At 52.3% G+C, this 18,116-nt stretch overlaps 9 protein-coding genes across 9 annotated transcripts; 3 read left to right on the top strand and 6 right to left on the bottom strand.

The window, feature by feature from the left end:
• Nucleotides 1–146: 146 nt before the first annotated feature.
• On the bottom strand, nucleotides 147–1,881 carry P153DRAFT_376533 (aspartate kinase-like protein; the record flags this gene model as incomplete). Its single annotated transcript, XM_033669667.1, has 3 exons — nucleotides 147–244; nucleotides 319–1,658; nucleotides 1,733–1,881. The coding sequence occupies 3 exons, from the start codon at nucleotides 1,879–1,881 to the stop codon at nucleotides 147–149; spliced, it is 1,587 nt and encodes a 528-aa protein (XP_033522760.1).
• Nucleotides 1,882–2,560: 679 nt separating this feature from the next.
• On the bottom strand, nucleotides 2,561–4,625 carry P153DRAFT_367523 (Pkinase-domain-containing protein). Its single transcript, XM_033668291.1, has one exon. The coding sequence runs from the start codon at nucleotides 4,431–4,433 to the stop codon at nucleotides 2,790–2,792; it is 1,644 nt and encodes a 547-aa protein (XP_033522759.1). The 5' UTR covers nucleotides 4,434–4,625; the 3' UTR covers nucleotides 2,561–2,789.
• A 192-nt stretch (nucleotides 4,626–4,817) lies between these two features.
• On the top strand, nucleotides 4,818–5,391 carry P153DRAFT_341993 (uncharacterized protein). The gene is made up of 2 exons (XM_033665950.1): nucleotides 4,818–4,966; nucleotides 5,014–5,391. The coding sequence occupies exons 1-2, from the start codon at nucleotides 4,835–4,837 to the stop codon at nucleotides 5,077–5,079; spliced, it is 198 nt and encodes a 65-aa protein (XP_033522758.1). The 5' UTR covers nucleotides 4,818–4,834; the 3' UTR covers nucleotides 5,080–5,391.
• A 63-nt stretch (nucleotides 5,392–5,454) lies between these two features.
• Nucleotides 5,455–6,736, bottom strand: P153DRAFT_376530 (methyltransferase domain-containing protein; the record flags this gene model as incomplete). Its single annotated transcript, XM_033669666.1, has 4 exons — nucleotides 5,455–6,112; nucleotides 6,202–6,394; nucleotides 6,440–6,652; nucleotides 6,721–6,736. 4 exons carry the CDS (start codon nucleotides 6,734–6,736, stop codon nucleotides 5,455–5,457), a joined length of 1,080 nt encoding a protein of 359 aa, XP_033522757.1.
• A 279-nt stretch (nucleotides 6,737–7,015) lies between these two features.
• P153DRAFT_35756 (uncharacterized protein) lies at nucleotides 7,016–8,876 on the bottom strand. The gene is made up of 4 exons (XM_033666743.1): nucleotides 8,794–8,876; nucleotides 8,564–8,742; nucleotides 8,382–8,513; nucleotides 7,016–8,328 (listed from the first exon to the last, which is right to left on the bottom strand). The coding sequence occupies exons 2-4, from the start codon at nucleotides 8,603–8,605 to the stop codon at nucleotides 7,237–7,239; spliced, it is 1,266 nt and encodes a 421-aa protein (XP_033522756.1). The 5' UTR covers nucleotides 8,606–8,742; nucleotides 8,794–8,876; the 3' UTR covers nucleotides 7,016–7,236.
• Nucleotides 8,877–8,996: 120 nt separating this feature from the next.
• Nucleotides 8,997–10,484, bottom strand: P153DRAFT_35733 (P-loop containing nucleoside triphosphate hydrolase protein). Its single transcript, XM_033666724.1, has 3 exons — nucleotides 10,244–10,484; nucleotides 10,105–10,192; nucleotides 8,997–10,056 (listed from the first exon to the last, which is right to left on the bottom strand). The coding sequence occupies exons 1-3, from the start codon at nucleotides 10,375–10,377 to the stop codon at nucleotides 9,097–9,099; spliced, it is 1,182 nt and encodes a 393-aa protein (XP_033522755.1). The 5' UTR covers nucleotides 10,378–10,484; the 3' UTR covers nucleotides 8,997–9,096.
• A 154-nt stretch (nucleotides 10,485–10,638) lies between these two features.
• On the top strand, nucleotides 10,639–11,796 carry P153DRAFT_367520 (ARP2/3 complex, 21 kDa p21-Arc subunit). The gene is made up of 4 exons (XM_033668290.1): nucleotides 10,639–10,671; nucleotides 10,751–10,796; nucleotides 10,850–11,124; nucleotides 11,209–11,796. Exons 1-4 carry the CDS (start codon nucleotides 10,666–10,668, stop codon nucleotides 11,452–11,454), a joined length of 573 nt encoding a protein of 190 aa, XP_033522754.1. The 5' UTR covers nucleotides 10,639–10,665; the 3' UTR covers nucleotides 11,455–11,796.
• Nucleotides 11,797–12,485: 689 nt separating this feature from the next.
• Nucleotides 12,486–13,698, top strand: P153DRAFT_432033 (uncharacterized protein). Its single transcript, XM_033672947.1, has 4 exons — nucleotides 12,486–12,684; nucleotides 12,736–12,794; nucleotides 12,856–12,946; nucleotides 13,074–13,698. The coding sequence occupies exons 2-4, from the start codon at nucleotides 12,759–12,761 to the stop codon at nucleotides 13,475–13,477; spliced, it is 531 nt and encodes a 176-aa protein (XP_033522753.1). The 5' UTR covers nucleotides 12,486–12,684; nucleotides 12,736–12,758; the 3' UTR covers nucleotides 13,478–13,698.
• Nucleotides 13,699–14,748: 1,050 nt separating this feature from the next.
• P153DRAFT_357729 (uncharacterized protein) lies at nucleotides 14,749–17,860 on the bottom strand (the record flags this gene model as incomplete). Its single annotated transcript, XM_033666753.1, has 6 exons — nucleotides 14,749–14,808; nucleotides 14,857–15,007; nucleotides 15,059–15,253; nucleotides 15,298–17,339; nucleotides 17,487–17,694; nucleotides 17,763–17,860. The coding sequence occupies 6 exons, from the start codon at nucleotides 17,858–17,860 to the stop codon at nucleotides 14,749–14,751; spliced, it is 2,754 nt and encodes a 917-aa protein (XP_033522752.1).
• Nucleotides 17,861–18,116: the final 256 nt, after the last annotated feature.

Here is an 18,116-nt window from a genome sequence, read left to right as displayed (position 1 = left end):
ACAAGATATAGAAATCCTTTTTTTGGTCCCACACCTCCTCCATGACATACTCACACACACGTACTCATCTCGAAGAGTCCAAGTCAAGTCCAGTCAACGAACTTCTCTTAACCAACCGTCTATAAGGTATTCCCCTCCCCACGCAACTACTCCAAAAACGTAAAAAGACTCGTATGCACAACATTCAGCGCCCGATCCGCCTCGCGCTCCTCAATAACGCACGAGATATTAATCTCACTCGCACCTAACACCACACATTAGCAAAAACCTCCAAACCCATCAATCCACTCGTAAAGAAGAAGAAAAAGCAAAACATACCCTGCGAGATCATCTCGATATTGATATTATTATCACCCAACACACTAAAGAACTTGCCACTAATACCAATCATATTCTTAAGCTGCTTACCAACAAGGCTCACAATCGCCATATCAGGAACGATATCAATCGTGCCGAGCTGGCCCAGATCGTTGACCGCGCCCTGGAGGTCTTTATCCTGGATTTTATATTCATCTTCGCCGCCGCCGCTAAGCAGGGCGGATTCAGAGTGCAGGGCCATGGAGACGTGGACCTCGGACGACGAGATGAGGTCGACGGAGAGGTGCCATCGATCCAAGATGCTGAAGATGTTCATCAGGAAGCCGTGGGCGCGGGTGCGCTTATTGCTGTGGACGTTGAGGACGACGATGTTGTGTTTTATGGTTACGGCGGTGGGGCGCTTAGGGCCGGCGAGGTGGGTGAGCAGGCTGGAGGAGCGGGTGCGGAAGAGGTTTGAGTCTTTGAGTGGGGCGCGGTTGTTGATGTCGGTGATGTTGTCGGGGAAGATGATGGTGCCGGGGTTGCGTGGGTTCATGACGTTCTTGATGCGGATGGGGATGCGGGCGCGGATGACTTGCTCCATGGTGAAGGGGTGGATGACTTCTGAGCCGTAGAAGGTCAGTTCTGCGGCCTCGGAGGGCGTGACTGAGGGGAGGAGAGCGGCTGTGGGGACTTTGCGCGGGTCGGCTGTGAAGATGCCGTCGACCTCCTTCCAGACCTGGAGCTCCTTCGCCTTGATGCCCACAGCAACGAGAGCAGCGCACAAATCCGTGTAGCCGCGACCAATGGAGTTCAGGATGCCGCCGGGCACATTGCCAAAGAAGCCCGTAATAACAGGGACCTTGTCCCCACAGGCCTCGACCTCCCTGGCCAGCGCATCAGCCAAGTCCATGTAGAACTTCTCGTTCAGGCCCTTGGTCGGCGCATGGAACTTGATGACATCGCACAGGTCGACGAACTGGGCGGGCGTGCCGCGGTCGTTCAGCAGGGCAGCCATGTACCGACAGCTCAGTTTCTCGCCCTTGCTCACGATCTTGTCCTCGACGCGGTTCGTCACCTCCTCCAGATGCTGGGCCGACTCGAGGATCTTAGTCAGATTCTCGCACTCGGCATTGACGTCCTCGATGTAGGCCGCAAGCACGTCGGCGTTCCTCAGCGTGTCCCTGCCGGCCTGCACGTGGTCGGCGCGCACTGCCTCGACAATGTCGTCGTAGCCACGGTGGTCTGGTTTCTCGGCGGCGCGGGCGGCGCGCAGCAGGCGGTTGGTGGTACCCTCGAGCTTGGTGTTGTTGCTGCGGGCCGAGCAGACAATGGCGGCGCGGTTGTCTCTATTGCCTGCTCTGAAGGGGTTGTTAGTCAGTCATCTCTCACTCATCCACAGTAGTCATCCAACATTCATGAGGAGTAGACTCACTCAACAATCCCCGCAATCCCCTCCGCAAACTTGCCCACACTCGTTCCCCCAAACTTGAGCACCACCCACCCACCCGGCAGATGCTTCTCCTCGGTGTGGCCCGCTATCCGCTCAGACAAATGCTTGTATCCATTGGCGATAATCGACATCTTTGCTATGTTCTTTCTTCTGCTCCAATTCTCTTTAATTCTTCAATTCTTCAAGGGTACGTAGTGAGGTATAGCAAGATTGGCGTATTTGGTAGTCTGTGTATATCGTGGTGTGTCGTAGCGTGTACGTGTACTTTGCGTGGTGTGTGTGTTACGTTGGTTGTGTTACGTTGTGAGTCTTAAATCAAGTGTGAGTCGTCCGTTCGTTTGGTGAGTGATTTTCGCAAAAACGGAGCACATACCGGCGTCGGCGGACGGCAGTGGGGCGCTATTGAGTCAAATACCGCCCCGAAAAAGAATTGCGCGTCCGGCAATCGGCTGCCGACGTGTACATCGTTCGACACTGACGGACGGGTGTGACATGATGTGATATGACAGCTGCGTCTGGGTAATCTGTATCTCGGCGCAGACAAACAAACGACGACTGATATGCTGAATGGTGCGTTGCAAACGAATGCCGTGATTCAGGGCAGATATTTTGTTGCCGTGCCGATCGCATGTCAGGGCACGCTGCGATGCTGCAGGTTCCCGCTTTGTGGAAAGTTTACCTACCGTGTATCATGTATGATGTAGTCGGCTCACTTGCACGTGCATGCATGTTGGTACATTGTAGTAGATAATGTAACAATGACAACACAATCACGAAGCCCCAGCAAGATCAAGTGAAAGACATGAAGAAAGCGTTGCTTCTAGTAAAGCTGGTATAGTATAGTATGATATGGTGTGTGGTATCAAGAACAAAACGCCAGAAAATGCTGCACCCACTCTACTCCACGCGATAAAAAAAAAGAAGAAGAAGAAGACCAGTGTCTAAACCACAGTCTCACATCCCTCCATCCATTCCATTCCTTCATTCCATATACTGCACCGTCCGTGACGCCATGCACACCCCCCTCGCCCAACCCTCATCACCGCCTGCGATAAATATCCGCATCGCGATCCCTCCTATCCCTCCGCTCAGGACTCCTACTCCTCGTCCTACCATCCCTTCTCCCCAAATTTCGATTCTCAGACTGGCGGTCTCGGTCCCGATACGCTCTCCCCCCATCCTGAGGTCCCTCGCGCGAATTGCCGCTATCCCGCGACCCCCGCCTCGGCCTCTCATCCGGTTCCCTCGATCGTCGCGGGCCGTTCTCGTTGTATGTGGGTATATATACGTCACCGCCTGGTTGCTGTGGTCTGCGATCCTGCGCGTAGCGGGGAGGTTGGAGGGAGTTTCTGCCGTCGCCGGCGGGCGGTGCGCCGTTGCCCCAGTTTGGTCGTCGGCCTTCTGGAGGTGGGGGTGGAGGTGGTCTGTGGTCGTAGGGGCCTGGGCGACGGTCGTAACCTCTTGGTGGGCGATCGACGCCGGGTGGTCCACGGTCTTGTGGGCCGCCGTATCGTCGGTCGCCGTTCTGCCAGGCGTGCGGCGGTGGGCCTTGGCCTGTCCATTCGCCGTTTGGTCCGCCGCCAACGGTGCCGCCTGCGGGTGCTGGGGGGAGTGCTTGTTGTTTGCCGCGCGCGGTTCTGCGGTCGAGTTCGTGCGAGTCGGCGAAGTGGGGGATGTCTTCTTCGCGCATGGGTTTTGGGCTTTCTTTGAAGTATGGGTGGTCAATTGCGTCAATGGCGTTGATTCGCGTGCGCCAGTTGAGTTTCATAAGCTCTTTGATCAGGGACAGTCCAGTCGGAGAGAGCTCGCGGAACACTTGGGCAATGTTGCCAGTGCCTTTGGGATAGCCCTTGACGACGGCCTCGGCGCCAGGAAGCTCATCCCATCCAGGCATGGTCTGGTCGTTGGGCGTGCCGACCAGGTCGAATATGATTGTTGCTTGGTGGATGTCGCTGTTGCCGGCGAGGATGGGCTTGCGCTTGAACATCTCGCCAAAGACGCAGCCTGCACCCCACATGTCGATGGCTGGTGTGTATCGCCGCAGCTGGAGAAGCAGCTCGGGCGGGCGATACCACCTCGTCACCACCAGTGTCGTGTACTCTCTTGTCGCGGTGCCGTTGCCTTTCCCGCGCTGTGGCGGAGTCTCATCGTAATGGCGCGCCAGACCAAAATCAGCAATCTGGAGGCGGCCGCGGTTGTTGATGAGCAGGTTGGCGGCCTTCATGTCGCGGTGCAGGATGTGGTTGTCGTGCAGATAGCGCAGGCCCTTGAACAGCTGCAGCATGTAGCACTTGATCTGCGGCTCCGAGAACTTGACGTCCGGGTTGTCGAGCAGACCCGACAGGTCGTGATCCATGTACGGCGTGACCATGTAGAGGATGGCGCGCTTCCTGCCCTCGGCCTTGGGGCGCTCCACTGCCATCTCCTCCAGCTTGAGGACGTTGTCGTGCGACAGCATCTTCAGCAGCTTGATCTCGCGCAGCGCCGTGATGGGGAAGCCGTCCTTCTCGTTGTGCATCAGGATCTTCTTCAGCGCGTACACGCTGCCCGTCTTGCGGTGACGCGCCTTGTGCACCTCGCCGAACGTGCCCTCGCCGAGCTTCTGCATCATCTCGTACTCGCCGATCTTGGAGCAGCCCTTCATCGGGTGCTGCAGCCCGGGTCGCGGCGTCGCGCTTGCCATGTTGGCGATGGTGTGTGTGCGTCGAGTGGGAGATGGCTCGGTCCGCGTTACAGCGTCCGTTGCGCGGTTGATCTGACGCGCGGTTCGTCGAGCATGGAAGAATGCAGCTGCGAGTCGGTGGTGGTCGCGGCGGCACACGCTGCCATGGAGTGGCTGCTGGACGCCGTGCTATTGTGCGGGCGAGGCGATAGCAGCGACGCGGTGCAGGTGAAGGAGAGAGAATGTATGTAGAGCCATGTTTCTTGCTTACTAAGACGAGCTCCGCCGATCGACTGCGACCTCACAGCACTCTCCCGCGACCACACCGAGCCATTGCACCGCACACGCCGCAGGTAGCCACTCCGCTGCTCACTTGGTACAATTCTCGTGTCGCTAATCCCCATACAGGCTCCACGTCCACCATGCAGCCTTCCCGAGCCTGGATGGGCCCGCCCAAGTACGCCGAGATGCCCAAACACCCCATCCACATCCACCCGCCCAGGCCCTTTTACCGCTTCATGGCCACTGGCCTCGGCGCCTCCATGTGGTTCTTCGTATGTCAATACATACACTTGACGTGACTATGCGCTGACGACAGCAGTTGATGTACCGCGCAAAGAAGGACGGCCCGGCCCTGCTTGGCTGGAAGCACCCATGGGAGCACTGAAGGATGGTGAGAGAAGAAATCAGAACGGAAGGTGTTGGGGTGAATTGAGAATCGAGTCCAGACATGCAGTCACTGTATGGCTCAAGCAATGACAGCGCCAAGACATTAAATCAAACAACGTCAAATATCCATTCGCCTCCCAGTTCCTAGTGGTGTTCCTTTCTCTCAAGGATGCTACTACTCAGCCCACTCCAACCACCGTCAAGACATATTCTCACATCAACGCCCCCCCAACAACACCCAAGTCCCTCCTCTACCCCAACACTCCATTAGAAACAGATATATCCCAATCAACGCGCTACAAGAGTAACCAACCACCTTCGCATATCCAACACACTCCTTACTCAACCCCCACACTCCCCCCACCAACAAAGCCTACCCACCCCCCCTCTCAAACAAATACTGACAAACCCCCCAAACATCCCCCCCTCCCCACCCCCCCATCTCCGCCCCCACCAAAAAGAAAACCTGCCACCGATTCCACCACCTAACCGTCCCCTCATGCCCATACGCCTCCAGCAACCCGGGCCAAACCCCCTCACGATCCCTCCCCATATTCCCCAACCAATCCTCACACGTCCGCGCATAATGCCTTCCGCCAACCCACCACTGCTTCCGCACCCTCAACCCGCCCTCCTGGAAGTACAAAAGCAGGTCCGCGCTCGGCATCAGCCCGCCGCGGAAGAAGTGCGTTGTTAGCCAGCCGGCGTCTAGCATGTAGGGTGTGTCGCGGTGGGCGAGCGTTTGGAGGAAGAGTTTTCCCGTGGGTTTTAGGCAGAGGGCGATGCGGGAGAGGAGGGTGGTGTAGTGTGTTGTGTGTTGGAGGATTTCGATGGCGAGGACGCGGTCGAAAGACGAAGGCGCGAAGTCGTATGTCAGGATGTCGCCGGTTAGGATAGTCACGTTGGACAAGCCCTTCCGCCGCGCGACGGTTTCGATGTGGGTTTTCTGTGCGGGGGACGAGGCGAGCCCGGTGATGTGTGCGGTGGGGTGGATTTCTGCGAGGTAGAGGGTTGTGGAACCCCAGCCGCAGCTTTTTGGTGTGGTGTGTTAGCCAGCCATTCAGTCAGTCGACCATGCACTGTACGCGATGAAGTCAGAAGTAAATGAAGGAAAACATACCCCAAATCCAAAACCGCCATCCCGCCCCCAACCTCCCCCCTCACACCACACAACCTCAACATGCCAATCTCAGCCTGCGCCAGCGTCTCCCCGCCCTTCTCATAAAAACAAGCTGAGAACTTCATCCGCGGGCCCAGAATATATGTTAGTATGTCGGATCCTATCTCGTATATTTCCTCCCCATCACAGTCCCCTGCATTTCCACGCCCTACCACTAGCTCTTCTTTCTTTTCCTCACCACCACCACGCCTCAACATCTCCACACACCGCATCTTCGTCGCATATGCATCTTCCAGCGATGAGGATGCGATGAGGGATAGGCGCTCGGTTAGTTGGCGGCGGATGTATGGCCGGATTACGGCGTGTGGGAGGTAGCCTGTTTCGAGGAGGGAGGTGAGGGTTTTTTCTGGGGCGAGGAGGGAGGTTAGGGTTTCTTTTGGGGTGAGGAGCGCTGGATGGAGTGTGTTAGGGTGTTTGGTCTGGGTGGGTTTGTTTATAGGTTTGGGGGGGCTGGGGTACTTGATATGTAGTTCATTTCCTGAGATGGCGTGATTACGGATGGGGTGTTGTGGTTTTTGGTGAGAGATTATGAGGGATGATGGAAATGAGAATAGGAATAGGAATAGGACTAGGAGTAGAGATAGAAATAAGAATAGGACTAGAAGAGAGAATGGGTGTTGTTATCAAGGCTGTTGGGATGCGCTGTTAACTTTCTGGGATGCTGCTGTGGAATGACGTCACGGCTTATGTATTGCATTGACGGCTGGAGAACTTGGATGGCAAGGGACAGACGCGATGAGGTGAGATTCAGATTTGGAGTAGAAGCATGTAAGTGCACTTCGATTGATATCAAGACCATCGCCGACCAATGATAGAAGAGGGTTATAGCAGGCGGGAGATCTGCATACCCCGTTCACTAGTCTTTCGCATATGCAGCCAGCCGTCATTCCGGACCCTCAAAACAGCCGTAGTGAATACACTCATTTCTACCACCCCACCAAAGTCCACTAAAGACCTACATCCCCATCTCTACCGCTACTCCTCCTCCCAATCCGGCCGACACCTACACCCCACAGTCTTCAAATGCATGACCCCCACGCGACTCGCCTCAACCAGCCACCCAACCCACTCAATCTCATGCTCGACAAACCGTCGACTCTCCCCAGTCTCCACACGCTCATCCCTAATCCGCAGCAAGAAGTCGCGCAACCTAACCGCACAGTCCGTCATACTGGGCATCTGGTACGTCTTCCCGCTAGCTAAGCTCTCTCCACTACCCTCCACACCACGCTCCAGCTTCTCCATCTCCCCGTAAATCATGCGTTCCAACCTGCTGGTGAGTTGCGCATACACGTCCCCGCTCTCGCGCCACTTGAACAGAACCTTGGCCTGCATCTTCAAGCGGATCGTGTCCTCGCGTGTGGCTTGGGTGCAGGGCAGTGCTTTCTGGGGCTTGGCGATGTGGAAGGAGCCCACGTCGCGCATCACGACCATGTCGTCGAAAGAGCTGTTTGGCTCAATGAAGATGGGGGGTCCGGAATCAGGGTCCATGTCGTCGGATTCCGTGTCCGAAGCGTCCCAGTCGCATTCCGTGTCGGGGTACTCGTCCGAGTCGCACCAGAGAGATTCGGAGTAGCTGAAGCCGTAGCCCTCGCGGCTTTTAGACGGTCTGGTGAAGACGGAGGGGTCGGGGATGCCATGTGTTTCCGTGGTGGTGGGGGGTGAGTCGTGGGGTGCTTTGAGGGGTACTTGTTGCGTGTGCTTGGTAATATTATCTTTGTCGGCTGTGACGAGAAGTCCGGTGAAAGTGGAGGTTAGCGCTGCATCTGGCGCTACTGTTCCATGAGGCCGTGCTGGTGACTTTTTGGGAGGCAAAGAGGAACCGGCGGGATCTGTGGGGACTTTTCGCTTGGATGGTGTACGGTGATGAGTCTTCAATGGTTTCATAGCATGTTTATCATTGGAGGGAGAGTTGCTGAATGAGAACCGCAACTGGACATCCTGACGACTCGTTGGGCGGCTGTTGAACCTTGGATCTCGACCTCGACCTCGTCGGAACACATTGATAGCCTGTGTCGCAACTGGTTCTTTAACTTTCTGAGGCTTCTTCCTGGATTTTGGTTGCTTCTAGTGCATGTTAGCAAGTGATATTCGAGAATAGGATTTCTTTGTTTACATACAATAACACGCGTTTGGGAAGAGTGCTTTGCCGGTTCAACGGCCTGCGCGACCGGCAAGTTGGTAGAGGCCGATGTAGGAACTGCTTTGCCTTGACGATGCGCGTTCTGTCGCCTCTTCGATGGAGCTTTGCTCTGATCGAGGTCAGTTCATCCACGCGTCAAAGCTGCCAAGGCCAACTTGCTGTGGAGGGTGACGCGGTCGACTTTCTCTTTTTGGAATCCATCGCTGATGATACTTGAAATCGAACTATAGGAAACAGTGTTCACTGATAATAGTAGCTGAGAAGAGTATGTTGAGTTGGTCGCGAATTTACGCGTGGATGAAAGCGCGTTGTTTTCGTGACTTAGAGCGATCTGCCTGGTGTTTACGTCAGCAACGAGTCCGTGGAAAGTCGCGCTGAGAACAACTAATCTTGATACAGCGCGTTTTATATTTTGTTGTATGTCTGCTGGAAATTGATTGCTACTGGGTTTTGTCGTTAATTCTGGTCTGCGCGCTTGAAGACGATGGCACATGGTGGTACCACCAGGTCAGCAGCAGAACAAAGACACAATAGAAGGAAATGGAAAGAAGGTCCAGAAGATGAAGGTGGCTTTTCTGACGCTCCAAACAATCTGGCATGAGATTTTATCATACATCGGATCGCGTCCACCGTTGGGATACATCCTGTTCTCAAAATCATCGGATATGCCAAATGTCGCAAGGCTGCGCATCCTACTTCTTGCCGTTCTCCATCAGCTCGACTCCCGTTCGCACTATCCCGATCGCGGCACCTGTCTGTATCGCCTCGCTTCCGCCACCGCTCAACCTGTACTCGATGTCCGCCAGCCCTGCCATCCAAGTCACCATGACTTGAGGTGGAACGTCGTTCTTGACCAGCTCTTCACTAATAGTTGTGAGTATGTCTGCAAGCGCAAGGCCTTTCATCGTCTTCAAATTGTTGACAGTTCGTAAACACTGGGTCATGTCGCCTGTCGAAAGTAATGTGTCTAGGATGTACTCGACGTCCGATGGGTGTGGCGCTGCAATACAGTCATAGATGGTGGTTTGGGTGATTTCATCTCGAACAATAGTGCTTGGATCTGGCGCTGGCTTTCCTGGTGGTTGTAATGGTGTGCTGGATGCGTGACAGGCTTGGAGCACGTTGAGCGCCCGCCTCATGTCCCCCTTGCTCAAAGTGACCAATGAGTCGGTGGCGTCGTGTGTGATGTTGACCTTCTCTTCCTCAATGACTTTGTCTACCAGGTTTCTTATGTCGACTTCCTTCAGTGGTGAGAAGCGAAACCTTGTACATCGAGAGAGCAGCGCGGGCGACAGTTTGTGAGTGTAGTTGGCAATGATGCAGAACCGTGTGTTCGCCGTGTACTTCTCCATAATTCTTCTGAGAGCCATCTGCGCGGTCGCAGTCATAGCATCTGCCTCGTCTAGGATGATGAGCTTGAACGTCGCGAGCGCAGAGCCGTCCGCCTTTGGCGCTGCAGAGAAGATCTGTTTCGTGCTGCTGAACGTCTTGATCTGCTCTCGCACAACGTCGATACCTCTGTCATCCGAAGCGTTCAGCTCGAGCACCATTTGTCGCATGTTCTTGTTCCCGTATATGCGTCGTGCGAGTGCGAGGACAGTCGATGTTTTGCCGGTTCCCGGGGGGCCGTAGAGGAGGAGATGTGGTAACCGCTGGAACTGGTGAGTATGTGGTGATCGAATGAAGCTTCATGACTATACATTCGAGTCAACGAACTTGTTGATGGTAGCTATGATGTCCTTGTGGCCTTCAACATCTTCGAGGCTGCTAGGTCTGTACTTTTCTACCCTTGACAAGCATCAGCGAGTGCATAATGAAGTTGTCAACAAGCAGACGTACCATGGCAGGGAGTCTTCAGCCTCCACAGGCAAGTTTGCAGCGCTTCTCTTGCCCTTCTTAGTGTCTCCGCCAAAAGATATCGAGCTGTCTGCGACGGGTGCATCGACATCCATCTCATCTTCGTAGTCGGACATTGTGCTTGTTAGTTCGTCAAAAGAAGTTCTGGATTGACGGTCTGATGCTGGGAAGATGGTCCAAGGTAGTGTGTAACAGAGTCGTAGATTGTGAGCCTTTAGAGCAGCAAAACGAGGTCGACGCGTTCGCACCTGCAGACGCGTTGATTGGGAAGCTACAGCTTAGTCACCCCCGCCAAATCAGCCCTACGAACAACCTCCCTCGTCAGCGGAGCTGGCATCACCTCCGTCGAACTCCACGAATCTTCCACACGACGTATCCAGGAAGCCGACACATATATCGTCAAGATGCCTGTACGTTTGTTCTCATCGCCCAAAGCTTTGATAGATTCAATACGCCCTTCAACAGACAGCCCAAGCTAATTCCCACCAGGCCTACCACTCCGTCTTTCTCGAGGAGCCAAACCAACACCTAATTGGTACTCTCTACCAACTCCATCCTGCAAAACGAAATACTCATATCCTCAATCAGGCAACTTTGCCCTCCTCCCGCTCCGCACACGCACCCGTGGGCCCGCTGTCCAACTACCCGCCCTCCCCTCCGATGTGACAGAGCTCACCATCGATGCCGCACATGCGTCCTACGATCCCCTGGATGAGATTCTTGCTCTGTTCCGTGCGAATACCTTCTTCCGCAACTTCGAGATTAAGGGTCCTGCGGACCGGGTCATGATCTATGGGATCCTGTTTGTGAGCGAGGCATTGGGCAAGATCAGGGCGAACATGGGGAGGAGGGAAGCTGAAAAGGTATGAACCAGTGATTTCGTAGGGATTGTTTGGATGCATCGAGTACCAGACAATGCACACGAGAGGAGAGGCTGACCGCTATAGGCCGTCATGAACATTGCGCTGGACACCAACTTCGCAATCCCAGGCGACGCTGGGTTCCCCCTGAACCAGGCCTTCGAGGCTCCGCCCGACAGGAACTCGGCAGAAGTCCTGCGACAGTACATTATGCAGATGCGACAAGAGCTGGCGACGAGGCTGCTGAACAGGGTATACGCGGATGGCACAGCTTCGCCAAGCAAGTGGTGGTTGAGCTATACCAAGAGGAAGTTTATGGGCAAGGCGTTGTAGAACTGAGTAAGACGAGTTAGAGGAGGCAAGTCAAGACGTGGTTCTGGGCAATCTGATTTGAGATCATCTATCCACAGCTTCAATTATGCACTGCTCACTCGATGTTGACCAGAAAATTGCGAGCTTTCATGGGATTTGAAGATGTTGACATGCACATACGAGTCGTCGCTGTGTAGTGGATATGTTTCGAGCATCGGCAGACGTAGCCTTTGCCTCTCCAGACAACAACACAGCCACTCTCTTCGCAGTTTCTCTCTCGATTTAGTTGGTCAAATGACTGATTGATTTCCGCCTCACAATTTGTGAAGTCTAGTTTCTATGCTTGTTGTTAGTCGTGTGCACGTTCAAGTACACTTATCGTACCTCCGGCATTTCGCATCGTGTGAACACTGTTTTCTTTCCTCAACTCTTTCAACCTCCATGTCCTTCTTCTTGCTTCAATATCTTGCGTGGTGTTTTCATCAGAATCCATATACGTGTGACAAATCTGGGACGAGGAAACAAATCATGCCAGCTACAATTCTAGGTGTTCCCTTTGTCACTTTTACTACTAGTTTCTATCGACACCTAAGTATGCACAGCCTAGAAATGCTGATGTTTGTCTTCTCTGGGCTCTTCCCGGGTATCTATGTCGTTTCTTCTGGAACACGAAAAATCTTTATCTTGATGTTACGCCTGGGTTGCTCATGATATCAGAAATGTCGAGAACTAGACCGGGATGCAAAGGTCATAAGACCATGGCAACGATCACACCAAAAGCTTACTCTTTCTCTTTCTCTTTCTCTCTTTCCCTATGCTTTGGCGGTTTATTTCCAGAGTACATTGCCAATGTTTGCCTTCAAAAACCAAAAGTACTGCATATTACCTTCAACACAATATCTTTTCGCTGACGCATTATTCTCTATAATGCAATCTCGGTAATCTTACAGGGTAGACAAAGGGTGAGGTGAGAGTGAGATAAGGGTGGAGACAGGCTAGATCTACCGTCACTGTATAGTGCCCTCACCTTCACCAGGAACTATGAGCCTGTCTCTGCCCTTGCCAGCCACTGCGGGGTATAAAGGCACGACCTCCTCTTACTTTCCTTGATCCTTCTTTCTTTACCTCCTCGACTGTCCAGCTGACATACTCTTCGGTCTTCCAGCTCTTCCTCCTCACAACACAAATCACCTACTTCCAGCTTTTGTCTGCATCATCTTGCAAACCACCAACCATCTCCAATTCATCAAGGTCAGTTACTTTAGCTCTTTCAACTCGTCCTGTTCACTGACACGTCTGAAGCACTCACTATCACAACCGTCGCAATGCCACTCAAGTGGACGCCAGAGCTCGACTCGATCGTAAGTCTACCAGTGTCTAGCCTGCCTTATAACACTCCTTTAGCTGACCTTTACACTTTAGCTCTTGCACGGTGTCTTCGAGGAATGCAACATCAGTTTCTCCAAAGCTCTCTGCTCCAAGATCGCCGAGCGAGTGGGCGCGGCCGGTATTGGTAAGTTTGTATATCCAGACAACATGCTCGTTTTACCACGTCAGTCGCCAAGTCGCATGGCTTCGCGAAAGGACTAACCTACCCATCACGCTACACTTGTCACCTAAAAATACTAACGATTCGACAGAGTGCACTCCCAAAGCCGTCGAGAACCGCCTGTACAGCTGGAAAAAGAAGAACGTCGGCGGCACTATCAACGGCAGCACGCCCAACACGCCGTCCAAGCCTGCAACCCCCAAGACACCTGCTTCGAGTCGTGGCCGCGCCAAAGCCGCTACCAAGAAGAAGATCCAGGCCGAACAAGACCTTCTCCACAACGACGATGACGACGAAGATGAGATCCTGTCTCCGACAGTGAATCGCAAGCGTGGCAGGAGCGCACAGAAACCCGCCAACTACGCCGAGTCGGGTGCATCTGACGACGATGTTGAGGAGGAGTACGTCCCGCTCGCAAAGAAAGTCAAACAGGAACAGCAAGATGCTGATGACTTTACGAACATCATCGATAATGAAGTGAAGGAGGAGGTTTGAGGTGCTTTGGCTGGCAGTCATTTGAGGGCTTCTAGTTTGATGAATGAATATTTGGGAGGACGGTAGAAAATATGCGAAGAGCTCTAGGTCTGATCCTATGCATTTTGGCGGTACATGACGATGTCACCGTGGGGCTCTTTGGGCTATACGTTGCGCAGCTCAGTACTCGCTCTGGAGTTTATTGGGGTAGTTCGATCATGAGGGTTTTGCAGAGGGGGAGCATTGAGAAGCTGGGCATGTAGTGGGAGTTTTACGAATGACTATCTCACCTACTCGTTCTTTTGAGCGTCTTGATGCACGTGTGATTCGCGAAGATATGACCAGCACACACTCTGTATGACTAAATGAATGCAGGCGAAGTAGAAATCATATGATCTTTGCTTTCAAGGCTGTTGCCGCTCGCGTTACCGGGATCAACTCTTGCAGTGCAGCAGACGGTCGGTGTCATATGGTCCTTTGACCAGGTTCATGTGATCGGTCTATCTGCAGGTGACGAATGGGCTCGTCCCCGCTAAAGATTGCAGTGCAATTCATACCACCGGGTCGCGCGAAATGTTTTCCAATCGCGTGCAGATGGTTAATGCTTAGAACACCAGAACTCTGAAATAGGTAGACAACACAGTGAAAAGTTTTTATATAGCGATCAATTTAGTGTACAGCTTCTGCCTACTGTCACGTTATATCTTTAACACAAAAAATCAACGTTTACAGCAGAATTGGGGATGAGGTTGCACGTGATTGGGAAAATCGTCGCGCGACCCGGTGGTAGTGTGGGCGAGATCAGCAAGTCAGAGATAATAAAGACGATCGAGCATCGATTGCACTGCAATCTTAGCGCGCACGAGAAGTCAAAGACCGATTCTGTGCACCGGTCAAGGGTTGGTTCCAGCCTGACGCTGGGGGTGTTTGACGAATCATAGAACAGTTTGAGCATGCGAGTTCGCCACAGAATCAGCCTACGATGGAGGACCTGACCAACGCTCTTCCGCAAGTTAGACACAGCCTAAACGCCTGCGAGGATGACGCAGCAAGGCTGAATCGACAATAGTAGGGACCTCGTGGTTTCCTATTAGAACATGGCATTAATCGGTATATCCCCAAGCCTCGTTCCCTGTGCGGCTTGGATGTTCAAGAGTAGCATTCCTAGGGTGTTGTAATATTTCTATCTTTCTGTTTTTTTACAATTTGAACACCACTGATCAAAGAAAACACCAACGCTATGGATGAGAAAACCAGAGCACTGTGCGAGGCGAATGTTTCTCGTAAGGTGCTTATCCACTCTTGACCAGATTGGCTCTTTCCATCTTGGTATCTTGCAATGTGCGCATTTCCTATCGAAGTCAACAACAATATAGTTCAACGTGACGTTACGGACTCACTTGTTCAACAGTCTTCTCCACGACGTATCGAGTAACCAATACAGGCTGCTTTTGACCAATACGCAAGGCGCGAGCTATGGCTTGATTTTCTACGGAAGGGTTCCACTGAGGCTCTACAATGAAGACACGATTTGCAGTTGCAAGGTTCAGCCTGAACATTAATCAGATTTAGTGATTGTAAGTAGAGTCTTATTCATCTCACCCAACAGCTCCAGTACCTGTCGTCATCACTAGAACTCGCAGTTGAGGATCGTTGGCAAATTCATCCAGGATACTCTGACGTTTGCCTGTTGAACATTCCCCGTCGATGCGCTTGGAGTTTTGCGGTCCAAGAGATGCTTTGCGGAGGTAGAGTTGGACGAGATCGATGGTTCGTGTCCAGCAGGTGAAGATGATGCTAGGTGTTTTAGTTTAGTTGATGTAATGGAGTGCAGCTCTTACCTCTTGCTCGTCCAAACATCGGCCAACACATCAGCCATGAGAGCATCCATTTTGGAGGATTGCCCATCTGAGCGAAAGTAGAGATCCTCCTGCGATGCATGCTTCGCGGGTTGCATCTGTGTTGGTGTCGCCCACAGCGGAGAGCACAACGGGCAGTGTGCTGGTAAGCTTTCTTGACCTGGTGGCATACTTTGCTCGATACATTCGAGACACAGAATGTGTCGACAATGCTCGCTGTATCGCTTGTACATTAATCCAACCCCGAGTAGTGGCATCGTTTGCCGACATGCGGAGCAAGTCACTTCACCTTCCCTGCCCAGTGAAGCTTCCATAGCTTCTCGTTCGTCCAGAAGGTGTAACTTGTGACGATTCCATGAGAATGGCTGTTGCCATGTTCCATGATTGCAAAGAATGCGTAGCTGAAGTTGAATCTGGAACATCCCCAGAGTACTTTTCTGATCGAACACACCAACTTGATTTCGCACCGCTCGAAACATGATACTCTTTGTTTGGTCATATTGGACTCGTTCTTCCGGCGAAAGCTCTACATTGCGAATGCGATGCTGTTGGTCAGGTAAATGAAGCAACTCTTTGGTGCGGCGAAGGCATAGAGAGTCCAAAAGTTTTGTGAAGCGCTCAATTGCAAGCTGTCGACGTTTGCCGCGTTCCTCAAAGGGAAGGGCGACGTATTTCCGGAAAGTAGAAATATTGTGGAATGGATTGACTCTTAAGAAGGCGAATAATGAGCCAATATCCTCCAGTCGATTTTGTATTGGGGTGCCGGTCAAACACCATCGTGACCTTGCAGTGAGTTCAGCAACAGTTCGATAGAAAACTGTGGACTGTCGACGAATTATGTGGGCTTCATCCAACACCAATCTGAACCACTCGATCTCATTCAACGGATTCTTCGATCCCGAAAATTCGGACGCAAGCGTGTGATATGTGGTGATGATTATATCGGTATCGTGAAGCTTCGTCAAGAGATCTTTCCGATCCTGACCATGGTACTTAATAGTCTTGAGCCGGTCCATGGTATCAGGATGAAAGTGCTCGTGGATTTCTTTAAACCACTCATTGATCATGAGATCTGAGGAGGCTACGATGAGGGTCGATTTTGACCGGCATCTACGCCCCCAGTCCGTTGAAATCTCCTGAACTTGCGCATCGGGTTGTATGGCCCATTTGTGGGCGGCGTCAAGTGTTCGCATGGTCAAAGCCAGGATAGAGAGAGATTTGCCCATGCCCATCTCATCAGCAAGGATCCCACCCCCAGTCTCAGGCTGGTCAAGTGTAGATGTTGTGTTTGTAACAGCGTGTCGATAACAGGGGTGTCCATCTAACTCAGTCGGCATCCAAAGTCGGAAGTCATCTGGTATTGGCCCATCTTCACGTTGGATCATGAATTCGAGCGCTTTCTCCTGATGTGGTAACAGATGAGTTCTTAGACACTTATCTCCTTCCAACCCTTTGATGCATTGACTACGAGTAAGTAATGAATAAACATCCATCATGGTCTCTTTTAGCGTTTCCGGAACATATTCTCCTGTTATCTTCCCTTCGGCTGGCCAATCAGCTTGCACATTCGACAGCTGGAAGTCTGCGAGCTTCAAGACATGGGGATTGTCGTATATGGCACCTGTTCGAATGTAATCGGGGCGTTGTAGGTAGACTTTTTGCTGAGATAGCTCTTGCCCCACTCCTTGAGAACAGACTTGAGGCCCATAAATATTGATCTGAACGCGAACTATGGCGTCCTTGGCCTTTGTTGTCCTGCTGATCGTTTCCCGAATAGCTCTGACGGGAGCAAATACCTCGAAGTCCAGTTCATATCGCTGTTCGATGATTCTGGTCAGTGCTTTTTGTAGTTGCACATTCACTTCCCCAAGCGTGGATCCATCGACAAAAGTAACAAGAAATTGTGACTCGAATTGGATGAGTTTCATCTGTAGGTGGCCTTGAATAGGGCTCGGGGTTCCTATCTTCAACCTGTTGTCGAGTTCTGCCATAAGACCACGAAGCCTGACTGCTACCCGAAAGATCTACTAAAAGGTCAATCACTATTGTACCAACTGCTAGGCATAATGTTTCACCCTTCACGCCTTCTTGTACCCCGGTTGGAAGACTCAGAAGCAATCATTGATGAACTCGAAGCTACAATATGAATGGCTTGGGATCGGTGGACCTACTGTTCCATAACATATGTGACGCGACTCGATGGGAGCCTTTTCCTCTACATGATGCTGTAAGAAATCACCAGCCGCCCACTGATGAATTTGACTCTGCACGTCTTTTAACAACTCCGGATCGATGTCGAACTCATTGGGTTGTTGAGTAAGTTCGCCCTGTAGAGTGTCCGAGCCCCAAAGTTGGCCGAAGTATGGATCCCAAGTCTGACTGGGATAGCAGGGAGCAAATCTTAGGCAGCTTAGCGTCTATTTGTCCACTCTCCAAACTCGACATACTCATTGTAGACTTCGGAATCGTTCGAGCTCAACGCCGCCCGGGTTGAGGAATATGTGCTGTCGATGTCCTCATCGTTCAAGAGATGTTTTAGAGACATCTCGGATGTGTGACGCGCGACACGCGGTTTTGGACCAATTCGATAAGTGGCTTGGCAGCGCCCGAACCAAAGTCGACCGCGCAGTTGTTGTCTTGTTCTAACCCACAAAACGGCGATGATACTGTGTGTATGAAGTGTGAACTTCCGAGTCCTTAGGATGTCATGGTCTCTGCCTTGCTGCGCGTCAAACGTAGGCGCGACAGTGCCTTGCGAAAGGCTGTGCATGCGTCTGCATAAGCCATACTTCAGCCTTACT

Source organism: Dothidotthia symphoricarpi, assembly GCF_010015815.1.
Source record: "Dothidotthia symphoricarpi CBS 119687 unplaced genomic scaffold P153scaffold_12, whole genome shotgun sequence".
In the NCBI taxonomy this organism is placed as follows: Eukaryota; Fungi; Ascomycota; class Dothideomycetes; order Pleosporales; family Dothidotthiaceae; genus Dothidotthia; species Dothidotthia symphoricarpi.
The sequence above is the reverse complement of the archived record's forward strand: the minus strand, read 5'-3'. Positions and strand labels throughout refer to the sequence as shown.

What these genes read in the sequence shown, in the direction of transcription:
- P153DRAFT_367523 (XM_033668291.1), bottom strand. Translation starts at nt 4,433, where the DNA reads ATGGCAAGCGCGACGCCGCGACCCGGGCTGCAGCACCCGATGAAGGGC.
- P153DRAFT_341993 (XM_033665950.1), top strand. Translation starts at nt 4,835, where the DNA reads ATGCAGCCTTCCCGAGCCTGGATGGGCCCGCCCAAGTACGCCGAGATG. An exon ending in GCGCCTCCATGTGGTTCTTC is followed by an intron (nt 4,967 to 5,013) that starts GTATGTCAATAC and finishes TGACGACAGCAG; the next exon opens with TTGATGTACCGCGCAAAGAA.
- P153DRAFT_35756 (XM_033666743.1), bottom strand. Translation starts at nt 8,605, where the DNA reads ATGGATTCCAAAAAGAGAAAGTCGACCGCGTCACCCTCCACA. An exon ending in CGACCGCGTCACCCTCCACA is followed by an intron (nt 8,514 to 8,563) that starts GCAAGTTGGCCT and finishes GACCTCGATCAG; the next exon opens with AGCAAAGCTCCATCGAAGAG. An exon ending in CTTCCCAAACGCGTGTTATT is followed by an intron (nt 8,329 to 8,381) that starts GTATGTAAACAA and finishes AACATGCACTAG; the next exon opens with AAGCAACCAAAATCCAGGAA.
- P153DRAFT_35733 (XM_033666724.1), bottom strand. Translation starts at nt 10,377, where the DNA reads ATGTCCGACTACGAAGATGAGATGGATGTCGATGCACCCGTCGCAGAC. An exon ending in GCTGAAGACTCCCTGCCATG is followed by an intron (nt 10,193 to 10,243) that starts GTACGTCTGCTT and finishes ATGCTTGTCAAG; the next exon opens with GGTAGAAAAGTACAGACCTA. An exon ending in ACAAGTTCGTTGACTCGAAT is followed by an intron (nt 10,057 to 10,104) that starts GTATAGTCATGA and finishes CACCAGTTCCAG; the next exon opens with CGGTTACCACATCTCCTCCT.
- P153DRAFT_367520 (XM_033668290.1), top strand. An exon ending in GCCAAACCAACACCTAATTG is followed by an intron (nt 10,797 to 10,849) that starts GTACTCTCTACC and finishes ATCCTCAATCAG; the next exon opens with GCAACTTTGCCCTCCTCCCG. An exon ending in GGAGGAGGGAAGCTGAAAAG is followed by an intron (nt 11,125 to 11,208) that starts GTATGAACCAGT and finishes TGACCGCTATAG; the next exon opens with GCCGTCATGAACATTGCGCT.
- P153DRAFT_432033 (XM_033672947.1), top strand. Translation starts at nt 12,759, where the DNA reads ATGCCACTCAAGTGGACGCCAGAGCTCGACTCGATC. An exon ending in CGCCAGAGCTCGACTCGATC is followed by an intron (nt 12,795 to 12,855) that starts GTAAGTCTACCA and finishes TTTACACTTTAG; the next exon opens with CTCTTGCACGGTGTCTTCGA. An exon ending in AGTGGGCGCGGCCGGTATTG is followed by an intron (nt 12,947 to 13,073) that starts GTAAGTTTGTAT and finishes ACGATTCGACAG; the next exon opens with AGTGCACTCCCAAAGCCGTC.